The sequence below is a fragment of the Kogia breviceps genome, chromosome 4, assembly GCF_026419965.1.
Source record: "Kogia breviceps isolate mKogBre1 chromosome 4, mKogBre1 haplotype 1, whole genome shotgun sequence".
NCBI lineage: Eukaryota > Metazoa > Chordata > Mammalia > Artiodactyla > Physeteridae > Kogia > Kogia breviceps.
The window spans coordinates 132,786,962-132,800,839 of record NC_081313.1 but is presented as its reverse complement, the minus strand read 5'-3'; the positions used below and the strand labels follow the sequence as shown (position 1 = coordinate 132,800,839).

Genomic DNA, 13,878 nt, shown 5'->3' with positions numbered 1-13,878 from the left:
GCACAAGTATCACTTCTTCAGGGAGGCCTTCCTGGGTTCCTCCATAAACAGTTCAAGTCCTGTTTTGTGCACTTGCACTTTCCTTCACAGCATTTATTTTCATTGCAATTATATGTTACTTGGGTGGTGGTTTGTTTAGGGTCAATCTCTTTACTAGACAGTTAAGCTCTAGGAGGGCAGGGGCCATGTTGGTCTCATTCATTGAAGTTTTCCCAATGAGCCAGGCACAGAGGAGGCATTCAGTAAAAATTTGTTGCCTGGATGAATGTATGAACTTAACTGATCTTGCCTGAGTCTGCTTTTCTCCCCTCTGTGGACAGGGCTCCTTGCAGGAAGGCTGTGTGTGAGACTCTCCGTGGAGTGAACAGGTGTCTGACTTCCCCATAGCCCTAAGTGGTCCAGCAGAGCGGAATTCAGGAAAAGCATGCATTTCATTCATTTAAATACTATATGTTTAAATTCCTAGAATTCATGGTTTCAAAATATGAGGTTCTAATTATTCATAAGCATCAGGAAAACTCACGGCATATGGCAATTCATAATTTTGCCGAGGCTCAGACTTGAGTTGTATGGTTGTGAAACTGGGGTGTGGGGGATTGATTCTCTCAGCCAGAGAATGTGAGCTCAGCTGACAGCCCAGCATCCACCTCTCAGTGGGGCTACTCTGCCCTCTACAGAAACATTTACAATATGTGGGGCTTCAAGATATACTTCTCCCCAGGGTCAAGGGTAGATACAAAAGTAATTTAACCATGTATAGAGAGTTTAGAAAGTGGGGGGTCGGAAATTCCTTAGAATCTCACCTTCTAATCTCACCCAGTGATTTCATAGAAAATTAATTCCTTCCAGTGTGCTTTCACCATATACAGACTTTGGCAACAGACCTGGCTCTGTATTTACTTTCCTCTCAGCCTTTGTTTTCCCATCTGTGAAAGGGGGATGGTACTCACCTTCACAGGGTTACTGGGTTAGATAAGCCAGTGCATGTGCATTTACCTATGCTCTCTTCCTCTCTTCCTCCATGCTAAGAGGTTCCCATAAACATAGGGCGAGCTTAGGCTCCCCAACCTCTTCCCTTCTTCCCCCACCCTTGGAGTTGGACAACTCCGGCCGACCTCAAAACGCACTCAACAATTGTCCTCAGCCCACTTGAAGAGGACAGAGATGACTAAGGAGCCCTCACAGTAAAATGCCTACTGACAAGGACACTGACCATTTCAGGGAACCATTCAGCTGTGTTCTTTGTAGGACTCTGTTTTCAAACTACTGGTTCTAAATATTTTTTTCTCCTTTGTAACTCCTGGTCTCCAAAGAAGCTGGAAAGGACCTGAAGGATAAAATAGCATCGGAACACACCCTGTTTATTCTTGGTCAATATACACTGGTCTGAGGCCTTCCTCTCCTTTATTCAAGGCAGAAGAATATTCTGTAATAAAAGGAGATCCCATGTCCATCTTAAATCACTATTGCCCATGTCCCAGGTGTGTTCCCTGGGACGCAAAACAGAAATGAACAAGAAGTGTTAAAGGTGAACTTTAAGCAAAACCGAGCTGCTTTAATATTAAACTTTCAGCTAGATCTCCAAAAGAAACAATTACATAAACCTCCATGAGGCATGGAATTTGCCTTTGGGGCTTTGTTCTGAGAAGGAAATGTACCTTTCTTTGAGCGTGTTAAAAAATGCACAAACCACACAATTACATGTCGTGGCCTTGACAACGCTCTCTCTTATGTTTTAGTTACAGGCGCCTGAAACAGAGAAGACCCTTGTAGCCTACTCCTGGCCAGATGACAGGCAGCTAACACTGACTGAGCACTTTCTACTTTTATCTGACGTCCACTAGCAATAAGTCTTGTCAAGTTATGTATTACCATCCCCGTTCTATAGAAGGAAGAAACTGAGGTCTAGAGACATAAAGTTAGCTGCCCAATGCAGAGGAGGTGATGGAGTTGGGATTTAAACCCAGACATTCTGTCTTAAATCCAGTGCTTTTTAAAATGTTTCTGTAACAGCTTCCTCAGTTCCAGGCCCAAGAGGGTGTAAGGACCATCTTATCTTCCCAAGTGCCATTACTGAACTAAAATCAACCTCAATATGATCATGGCAGGTAAATTATGTATGTATGTATGTATGTATGTATGTATGTATGTATGTGTGTGTGTGTGTGTATGCATTTTCCCCCCTTACTTATGGAGAATAAGTTGGACATTGTGCCCCTCAATACTTCAGAATGGATTTCCTAAGACCAAGGATATTTACTTTCATAAGCCAGGATAATTATAAAAAAATATGAAACTTAATATTAACACAATACTATTATATAATCTACTTAAAATTTACCAATTGTCCCAATAATGCACATTATAACTTCTTTGTTCCTGGTTCAGGATCCCATCCAGGATCATGTTTTACGTTTAATATTCATGTGCTTTAGTTTGTTTTTAATCTGGAACAGTTCTTCAGTCTTTCTTTGTTTTTAAGGCATTGTGACTTTTGAAAGTACAGGCCAGCTACTTTGTAAAAGCCCTTCAATCTGGGTTTGTCTGATGCTTCCTTCTGATTAGATTCAGGTCATGAATTTTTGGCAAGACCACTACGTAAGTGATGAGGTGTCCTTCTCAGGGTATCACATCAAGAGGCATGTCAGTTTTCTCCCCTGAAAACTTACAATCTTTCCTTATATAATTAATAATTACATTAGTTTCCCCAGGGACCACATTAATCCTTGGCTAATCAAATCATTCTTATTTGAAGCAGCTATTCCATCATTATCCTTGTCAATATTTGCCCCCTGAGTATTAATTAGTCTAACTTTTCCATATCCTCATGGATCACTGGCTTTGCCTGTGACTAGAGCAGAGCCACTTTCACAGACTTAAGAGTGTCTTACATCTTTTGCAAGATGTACATTTTTACTTCGCCACTGATTTGCTCTGTATTTGCATCATATTGATGGATATTAACAATGTCTGAGTCAGTGAGCAATCAACCCAACAAAGACGCTGCAGTGATAGGCCAGGGAAAGATACCAGGGCCATATCAGGTCATTACTAAATCCTTCTCATGTTAGGATGACTTTTGTTTACCTGCACAGCCTAATAATTGTGAGGACCACTGTAGTATTTGCCATAACAAAAATACTATGTGAATTCTTCTGTTTCACAGCAATGATTCCAGCTATGTCCTTCCTGTTCCTTACAGTTACACCAAGGAACAATGATTTACTGAAGCTAACAAATTAGAGTCCCTTATGTAACTTTAATTCATAATAATGTCCATTGTGAGACTCCCACACCATCTGGTTTGTGACCAAAGGCTCCTTACCTCTTAAAACGTGTTGGTAACTGGATAACAGAAACTGTAGATGCTCAACCAGTTCATCCCATGTCTGCCACTGGGTTTTATCCGACTGCAGAGATAGTAAAAGCAATTGGTAATAAATGCCTTCCTCAGTTAGAGGTTTTGTACAGTTTTCAAGTCACTTTTACATAATGCTCAAGAATTAAGGAAAAGGTGTTCTAGGCCTGGAACTGAAATAGGCAAAAATGTACCTGACACTTGAGCAGTGATGTGGAATTGTTCAGAAAATAGAGGGCCTGGGCCAGAGACAAGGGCAGGCGGGTGGGTGTCTCACAGCTGTGGAGGAATATGATTTCCAGCACTTTGCAGCGCAGAAGGTGGCTCTCCATGGTAGTAAAGAACATCTCTCTGTGTGGAGAAGAGATAGAGAGAGTTCACCATCACAATTATTGTTTCATAGAACATATACCACAATTCTCCCTGAACACTCTAACCTTTGCCCTAATCCAGAGAAAGCTAAGAAGGAATACAGTGAAGGCCTACAACATCACAAAGCTTGAGGACAGGGCAGAAATGGATTTGTTCATGAATTAGCAACTGTCAGAAGAAGGGAAAGTCTTTGATATTTGAAAAAGAATAATTTAGGACACATTAAGAATTATATCATACTGTAACCAAGAGAATTAATCATGAGATTACATATTTCTGAATGGCCATAATGTGCCAGGTACTGTTTGGCAGAAACAAGGAATAATAAGAGAAATAAAAGAGGATATTGCTCTCAAAAATCTGATAGTTGAACAGCGGCAAGAAGCATGCAACCGGAACCTACATAAAACACAGGGCAAGTGTACACGTATGCGAGGTGCCCATGGCGCTCTAGAGACACAGAGAAGAGAGCACACTTGGTCAGGGGGCTGGAAGCAGCCTTTGTATGGAGGAGATGGCACTGCTGATAGTGGTCTAGGAGTAAAGAAGACCCGAGGCAGGAGGCATTTCAGTGCAGGGATAAACATGGGTAAAAACAAAGTAAAAGTCATAGCTGGGGCACTGCAGCCTTCTTAAATTTCAAGTCTAGGACTTAAGAGTCCCAGAGGGACTCTGGCCCTTGACTTTGTCACTCTATGCAGGGCAAGGCTTGGCCAGTGAGGGTGGGTTGGAGCACATTCAGAGGCTTCTGAGCAGGAGAGCTGTAAAACGGGGGCTGTGCTTCAGGAAGGTGAATCAAACTCATTGTTCTAAAAGCAATGTCAGCTTCCAAAAAAAAAGTTATGAATCTCAGATGCACAGGGTGAATCTCTGGACTGCCTGAAGGTTTTTGCCTGAAGGTTTGTTTGGTGGTTCTTGCCAGGTCTGCTTTTCATAGCAGTTCTGAGGAATAGACGGCTCATGAGCAGATAAGGAGATGGCAGCAACAGAGCTAGCTCCAGATCTCAGAGTTCTTTCTTCTACAACTGCCCCTTTGCAGTTTTGCAACATCTGGAAAAATTGGGTGTTCTTTGTGTCACTGTCACTTATAAAAATGATAAATAAAAAAGTATTCATTTTTACTTTCTTTTTTCCCCTTTCCCTTTGCTTCCACAAGGCACATGTATTATTTGTGTAAAAGCAAGGGTAAAAAAGCAGAATAAATACTTTAAAACCTTTGCTTCTTACCATTCAAAAGTTTTTAAAAGTCTGTAATATTTGTGAAAATCCATTTTATCTCTCTCCTTTTAAAAAAATAAATAAGTATATATATATATATATATACATATATTTATTTGTTTATGGTTGTGTTGGGTCTTCTTTGCTGTGTGCGAGGTTTCTCTAGTTGCGGCGAGCGTAGGCTACTCTTCTTGGCGGTATGCAGGCTTTTCATCGCGGTGGCTTCTCTTGCTGCAGAGCACAGGCTCTAGGCACGTGGGCTTCAGTAGTTGTAGCATGTGGGCTTCAGTAGTTGTGGCATGCAGGCTCAATAGTTGTGGCTCATGGGCTCTAGAGCACAGGCTCAGTAGTTGTGGCACACGGGCTTAGTTGTTCTGTGGCATGTGGGATCTTCCCGGACCGGGGCTCGAACCTGTGTCCCCTGCATTGGCAGGCGGATTCTTAACCACTGCACCACCAGGGAAGCCCCATTTTATCTCTTTAATGTGTGTGTGTGTGTGTTTTTAAGTACGATTCTATATCTACTCTGACAAATTTTCTTTTTTAATACAAAGGACTCTAAATTATTACATTTATAAGATATTCTCCCAATTCTTTTAAAGTTTAATTTCTACTCTGTATTTGGCCTATTACTTTCACAAGACAGTTTTCCTATTTAATAACTTTAAATTTCAAACTGTATTTTCTCTTCCAATTTTTATTCCAGGGCCTGCATTTGTCCTGGTCTTATAACCCAAGATGGCAAACCCAGAAATATCCAACGGACAAGAAAGTAATTTTAATGTATTGGACATAGTAGGAAACGGAGATACAATTATCTATAGCAATTCAAATTCAAAATTTAAAAACAAGATACAGAGGAAGGCTAACATCCAGATCCAGCCTTAACAAGTATAGCTGGTATTGTATTTACTCTCCTGTTATCAATAATTATAAACCTGTACAAAATATATGAAATAACTATTTTCAGGCATTGGACAAGCTACAACAAATGACTATTATTCTTGAGAGAAAGGAAACAAAGGTGGTGAACCCCACGTTTACCCCAGATTTCTTGCTGGAGGCATTTTCTAACTAAGGCAGAGGAAAGCGTGGGTCCTAAACAGAAAGCAGTGGGCTTGTTGGGCAGAGCAAACAGAGACTGAAGTTCAGTAAAGCTGAGGTGTCAGAGAAGAGGGAGCTCAAGAAATAATGTGTAAGGGGCCCCCCTTGGCACATGGACAGGGAGAAGATCCAAAAGCCTGGGAGAGAACAGCTAGTGAGGAGCTATGAGCTGACTGGGGATTCGGGAGAGTGCCCAGTGCTGAAAGACATGGGGTTTCAATGAGCTAGATGAGAGATCTCATTGAACATGTTGGACATTCAGGTGCAAACCCAGAAAGACTAAGCTACAAGACTAGTATCTTAAGAAGGGTTGATTTAGAACACCCTTACAAATCCTACCAACAAGCCTTAAAAGGAGAAAGCTAATCTGCCAGTAAATCACTGTCTGCAAGAATGAAACTCAATACTCTTTAAAGGAAGTCAGCAAATTTCAGATTCTCAACAATGTGGCATTCATAATGTTCAGCACACAATAAAAACTTATTAGACAGGGGAAAAAGCAGGAAAATGTGATCCATAACCAGGAGCAAAATGTCCATAGAAACAGGCTAAGAGTTGATACAGATGTTGGAATTAGTAGACAAGGGCTTTAGAACAGCTATTATAAATATGTTCAAAATTAACCAACCAACCAACCAGCCGACCAACCAGCCAACCAACTAACCAAGATATATATAATCAGTGATTAGATGGGGACACTTAGCAAAGAGAAATGGACGCTATAACAATGAACCAAATGGAGACTCGAGAGCTGAAAAACACAATACCTGAAAAAAAAAATCACTGGATAGGCTTAACAACAATTGGGCACCACAAAAGAAAAGATCAGGGAGCATGAAGACTATCCAAAGTGAAAAAGAGAAAAGAAAAGACAAGTCAAAACAAAATAAAACAAAACAACAACAGTAGAAAACACCAGATCCTCAGTGTTCTGTGGAACAGTGTCAAACAGCTTAATGTATATGTACTTGAATTCCCAGAAGATGAAAGTTTGGGGCAAAAAATATAAAAAAATAATGGCCAAGATATTTCAAAAATTGATAAAAAATATCAACTCACAGATTCCAGAATCTCAATAAACCACAAGCAGGATAAAAATAAAGGAAACCACACCTAGTTACAATAATCAAATTTCTGAAAACAAAAAAAAGCAGCCAGAGAAAAAAGACACATGGCATATAAGAGAAGTAAAGTAAGAAATTCTAATGACTTCTCATCAGGAAGCCAGAAGAAAATGGAACATCTTTAAAATAAATTAAAAATACCTATCAATCTAGAACTCATATCAAGTAAAAATACCATTCATATATGAAGGTAAACTAAAAACATTTCCAGATAAACAAAATCTGAGAGAATTCATTATGGTAGGACTGCACTACAAAAAATGTTAAAAGAAGTTAAGTTCTTTAGGTGGAAGAGAAATGATACCAAATGGAACTTGGATCTTCAAGAAAGAAGAATACCCAAAATGGTAGCTATGTGGATCTGATGTGTGTTTTATTTCAGCACCACTAAGTAATTAACTCAATTCTGACACTATTTACCATAGTGTCAGATCCCACACGTTAAGGGTTCAATCCTACAAGACTGCCCTCCCACTCTCTCTTCAGATGCCAATTGGAAAGTCCAGGTTGTTGACCTGTGTGCTTCTGAACCACCTAGCTATAGATCAAAGGTTCCCAGAACCTCATCTTATGTTTGATTAATTTGTTACAGTGGCTCACAGAACTCAGAGAAACACTTTACTTACTAGATTACCAGTTTATTATAAAAGGATATAACTGAAGAACAGCCAAATGGGAGAGATGCATAAGGTATGGGGAAAGGGTGAGGCCCTTCCATGCTCTCTGGGTACATCACTCTACAGGCATCTCCACCTGTTTACCAACCTGGAAGCTCTCTGAACCCAGTCCTTTTGGGTTTTCAAGGAAACTGCATTAGATAGGCATGACTGATTAAATCATGGGCCATTGGTAATTGAACTCAACCTCCAGCCCCTGCCCCTTCCCAGGAGGTGGGGGTGGGGTGGGGGGAGGGCTGGGAGTGGAGGGTTAGAGTCCCAATCCTCTAATTACATGGTTCCCCTGGCAACCAGCTCCTATCCTTAGGTCACCAAATGCTTTCTGAAAGACCCTTCACTAACATAACAAAGATAACTTGATCACTCTTAACACTTAAAAAACTCCAAAAGAGCTCTGTGCCAGGAACAGGATGAAGATCTAATATATATATTTCTTATTACAGGTCATAATATCACAGTTAGGTAGTATAAAGACTTTCCCCCCCTCATCTCTGAATTTCTTTTAAAAACAACTAAATGAAAAAAAACAACTAAATGTTTAAAGCAAAAATATGATCCCATCCTGGAGTAAAATATATGACAACAATAGCACAGAGGATGGGAGTGGGGTAAATGGAAATACACAGTTATAAGGTTCTTACATTACATGTTATGATATAATATTAATTCAAGGCAGACTCTAGTAAGTTAAGAATGCATATTGTAATTCCAAGAGCAACCATTAAAAAAAAGTAAAACATTTGCTGAAAAACCATGTGATAAAATTCAATACCTGCTCATGATAGGAACTGAGAAAACTAGGAATAGAAGGGAACTTCTTCAACTTATTAATGAACATCTACAAAAAAACCTATAGCTGGCATCATAATTATGGTGAACTCAAATTTTAATTAATCAATAATTAATGAACTGAATGCTTTCCCCTAGATCATGAACAAAGGTGTCTGCTTTCATCACTGCTATTCAACATAGTACTGGAAGTTCTAGCCAGTGCAGTAAGGCAATAAAAGGCATATTGATTGGAAATAAAAGAAATAAAACTTCCCCTATTTGCAGATGACATGATTGTCTACACAGACAATCCTAGGGAATCTTTGGCACAAAAGCATTTTCCATAAAAGAAAAAGCTGATAAGCTGGAATTCATTAAAATTTAAAACTTGCTTTTTGAAAGACCTTGTTAAAGAGGATGAAAAGACAAACCACAGAATGGGAGAAAATATTTGCAAACTACAGATCTGAAAAAGGATTGTATCTAGAATATATAAAGACTCTTAAAAGTCAACAGTAGGAGAGCAGAGTCAAGATGGAGATGTGGGAAGACATAGAGTTAGCATCTCCCTGCAACTAGGGAGCCTGCCGGCTGCTGGTGGGGGACTCTGATGCCCAAGGAGATGGGAGGAACCCCAAAGTGAACCCGTAGGATGCAGGGGGACTGATGGGGGAGGAGAAGTGGAGGCCAGACAGGATCGGCACCCCTGAGGCCAGGGAGATCAGGAGAGGCAGGCGGGAGGGACTCTCCAGGAAGAGCGGGAGAGGAGGGAAGGCGATTGCCTGGCCCACTTGTGCCGGGGAGCCTGCTGAGCTCTCAGGCTGGTATACCCCACTCCAAATCCCCATCCAGGCTGCGTGGATCCTGGGGGCATAGGAGGGAGGCAGGGAGATCAGGAGAGGCAGTTGGGAGGAGCCATCTGGGAGGAGTGGGGGAGTAGCGGAGGGCAATTGCCCCTAGGAGGGCAATTGCCCCTATCACTCGGGTACAGGGAGCCTGCTGAGCTCCCAGGCCTGTGCTCCAAAGCCCCCTCCAGGCTGTGTAGGTCCTTGAGGGCATAGGAGGGAGGCGGGGAGATCAGGAGAGGAAGCAGGGAGGGGCCCTCCCAGACTGGAGGAGCAGGAGAGGAGAGGAGGGCGTTTGTCCCACCCACTCGAGCCCAGGAAGCCTGCTGGGCTCCCTGGTGAGGTCTCCTGCCCTCTCAGACCAGGGATGGGGGGAACGCCTGGGCCCCTTCTGTTCCTTGAGCCTAAGCCCCATCCCCCACAGCCCCCAGGGCCTGTTCCAGCCCTGTGGGTCCTGAGCATTGGCCCCACCCACCACATAAACCTTGCTCTTGCTTAGGTCTTGCCCTCTGCAGCCAAGGCCTCCTCCCCCTCCCCCCTTTTTTTTCCTTCCCCTTTTTTACTACTGTGGTATTGTTGTACCTTCTGGTTGTTGATTCATCTATATTTTCATTTTTATATTCTTCCTAACATATCTGTTAGTTTCCTAGTCTAATTTTATTTTTTACTTTGTTATTGTATTTTATTTTTTTGCCACCCCAGGCAGCTTGTGGGATCTTGGTTCATAAGCCCGTCAGGGTAAAGCTGAAGCTCCTGCAGTGGGAGTTCCGAGTCCGAACCACTGGATTAACAGAGAACCTCAGACCCCAGGGAATATTCATTGGGGTGAGGTCTCACAGAGTTCCTCATCTTAGCACCAAGACCCAGCTCTACCCAGTAGCCTACAAATCCCAGTGTTGGAAGCCTCAGGCCAAACAACCAGTAAGACAAGAACAGAGTCCCACTCATAAAAAAAAAAAAAAAAAAAGATGGCAAAATAACATGTCACAGATGAAGGAGCAAGGTAAAAACCTACAAGACCAAAATTATGAAGAGGAAATATGCAATCTACCTGAAAAAGAATTCAGAGTAATGATAGTAATGATGATTCAGAATCTCGGAAATAGAATGGAGGCACAGACTGAGAAAATACAAGAAATGTTTAACAAAGATCTAGAAGAAATAAAGAACAAACAGAGATGAACAACACAATAACTGAAATAAAAAATACAGTAGAAGGAATCAGTAACAGAATAACTGAGGCAGAAGAACGAGTAAGTGAGCTGGAAGACAAAATGGTGGAAATACCTGTTGAGGAGCAGAATAAAGAAAAAATAATGAAAAGAATTGAAGACAATCTCAGAGATCTCTGGGACAACACTAAACACACCAACATTCGAATTATAGGGGTCCCAGAAGAAGAAGAGAAAAAGAAAGGGTCTGAGAAAATATTTGAAGAGATTATAGTTGAAAACTTCCCTAACATGGGAAAGGAAAGAGTCACTTAAGTCCAGGAAGCAAAGAGAGTCCTATACAGGATAAACCCTAGGAAAAACACACCAAGACACATATTATTCAAACTAACAAAAATTAAATTCAAAGAAAAATATTTAAAGCAGCAAGGGAGAACCAAAAAATAACATACAAAGGAATCCCCATAAGGGATTTCTGATTTTTCAGCAGAAACTCTGCAGGCCAGAAGGGAGTGGCAGGATATACTTAAAGTGATGAAAGAGGAAAAACCTACAACCAAGATTACCCTACCCACCAAAGATCTCATTCAGATTCAATGGAGAAGTCAAAAGCTTTTCAGACAAGCAAAAGCTAAGAGAATTCAGCACCACCAAACCAGCTTTTCAACAAATGCTAAAGAAACTTCTCTAAGCGGGAAACAAAAGAGAAGAAAAAGACCCACAGAAACAAACCCAAAACAATTAAGAAAATAGTAATAGGAACATACATATTGATAATAACCTTGATTATTAAATGGATTAAATGCCCCAACCAAAAGACACAGACTGGCTGAATGGATACAAAAACAAGACCCATATATATGCTGCCTACAAGAGACCGACTTCACATCTAGGGACATATACAGACAGAAAGTGAAGGGATGGAAAAAGATATTCCATGCATATGGAAATAAAAAGAAAGCTGGAGTAGCAATACTCATATCAGATAAAATAGACTTTAAAAATAAAGACTGTTACAAGAGATAAGGAGGGACACTACATAATGATCAAAGGATCAATCCAAGAAGAAGATATAACAATTATAAATATATATGCACCCAGCGTAGGAGCACCTCAATACATAAGGCAAATGCTAACAACCATGAAAGGAGAAATCTACAGTAACACAATAATAGTAGGGGACTTTTACACCCCACTTACACCAATGGACAGATCATCCAAACAGAAAATAAATAAGGAAACACAAACTTTAAATGACACAATAGACCAGATCGATCTAACTGATATTTATAGAACATTCCACCCAAACGTGGCAGAATACACTTTCTTCTCAAGTGCACATGGAACATTCTCCAGGATAGATCACATCTTGGGTCACAAATCAAGCCTCGGAAAATTTAAGAAAATTGAAATCATATCAAGCATCTTTTCTGACCACATGCTATGAGAATGGAAATCAATCACAGGAAAAAAAACTGTAAAAAACACAAATACATGGAGGCTAAACAGTGCACTACTAAATAACCAAGAGATCACTGAAGAAATCAAAGAATACATAAAAAAATACATAGGAACAAATGACAATGAAAACATGACAAACCAAAACCTATGGGATGCAGCAAAAGCAGTTCTAGGAGGGAAGTTTATAGCAATACAATCTCACTTCAAGAAACAAGAAAAATCTCAAATAAACAATCTAACTCTACACTTAAAACAGCTAGAGAAAGAAGAACAAAGAAAACCCAAAGTCAGTAGAAGGAAAGAAATCATAAAGATGAGAGCAGAAATAAATGAAATAGAAATGAAGAAAACAATAGCAAAGCTCAATAAAACTAAAAGCTGGTTCTTTGAGAAGATAAACAAAATTGATAAACCCTTAGACAGGCTCATCAAGAAAAAAAGGGAGAGGACTCAAATCAATAAAATTAGAAATGAAAAAGTAGAAATCACAACTGACACTGTAGAAATACAAAGGATTATAAGAGACTACTACAAACAACTATATGCCAATAATGTGGACAACCATGAAGAAATGGACAAATTCTTGGAAAGGTACAATTTTCCAAGACTGAACCAGGAAGAATTAGAAAATATAAACAGACCTATCACAAGTAATGAAATTGAAACTGTAATTAAAAATCTTCCAACAAACAAAAGTCCAGGACCAGATGGCTTCACAGGCAAATTCTATCAAACATTTAGAGAAGAGCTAACACCGAACCTTCTCAAACTCTTCCAAAAAAAATCCTGAACAAAATACTAGTAAACAGAATCCAAAAGCACATTAAAAGGATCATACACCATGATCAAGTGGGATTTATCCCAGGGATGCAAGGATTCTTCAATATACACAAATCAATCAGTATGATACACCAAATTAACAAATTAAGGAATAAAAACCATATGATCATCTCAATAGATGCAGAAAAAGCTTTTGACAAAATTCAACACTGATTTATGATTAAAAAACTCTCCAGAAAATGGGCATAGAGGGAACCTACCTCAACATGATAAAGGCCATATATGACAAACCCACAGCAAGCATCATACTCAATGGTGAAAAACTGAAACATTTCTACTAAGATCAGGAACAAGACAAGGATGTCCACTCTCACCACTCTTATTCAACATAGTTTTGGAAGTCCTAGCCACGGCAATCAAAGAAAAAGAACAAAAGGAATACAAATTGGAAAAGAAGAAGTAAAACTGTCACTGTTTGCCGATGACATGATACTATACATAGAAAATCCTAAAGATGCCACCAGAAAACTACTAGAACTAATCAATGAACTTGGTAAGGTTGCAGGGTACAAAATTAATGCACAGAAATCTCTAGCATTCCTATACACCAACAACGAAAAATCAGAAACAGAAATTAAGGAAACACTTCAATTTACCATTGCAACAAAATGAATAAAATACCTAGGAATAAACCTGCCTAAGGAGGTGAAAGACTTGCATTCAGAAAACTATAAAACACTGATGAAAGAAATCAAAGACAACAGAAACAGATGGAGAAATATACCATGTTCTTGGATTGGAAAAATCAATATCGTGAAAATGACTATACTACCTAAAGCAATCTACAGATTCAATGCAATCCCTATCAAACTACCAATGGCATTCTTCACAGAATTAGAACAAAAAATTTTACAATTCGTATGGAAACACAAAAGACTCTGAATAGCCAAGGAATCTTGAGAAAGAAAAATGGAGTTGGAGGAATCAGGCTCCCTG

At 39.9% G+C, this 13,878-nt stretch overlaps 1 protein-coding gene across 1 annotated transcript in view; it reads right to left on the bottom strand.

The window, feature by feature from the left end:
- Window positions 1-13,878, bottom strand: part of SIMC1 (SUMO interacting motifs containing 1) — a 99,453-nt gene that overhangs the window by 4,127 nt on the left and 81,448 nt on the right. Inside the window, exons 8-9 of the mRNA XM_059060164.2 lie at window positions 3,553-3,709; window positions 3,326-3,410 (exon numbers count right to left, since the gene is read on the bottom strand). Of these exons, the coding sequence (XP_058916147.1) occupies window positions 3,326-3,410; window positions 3,553-3,709 (242 nt within the window). The remainder of the gene's footprint in view (window positions 1-3,325; window positions 3,411-3,552; window positions 3,710-13,878) is intronic.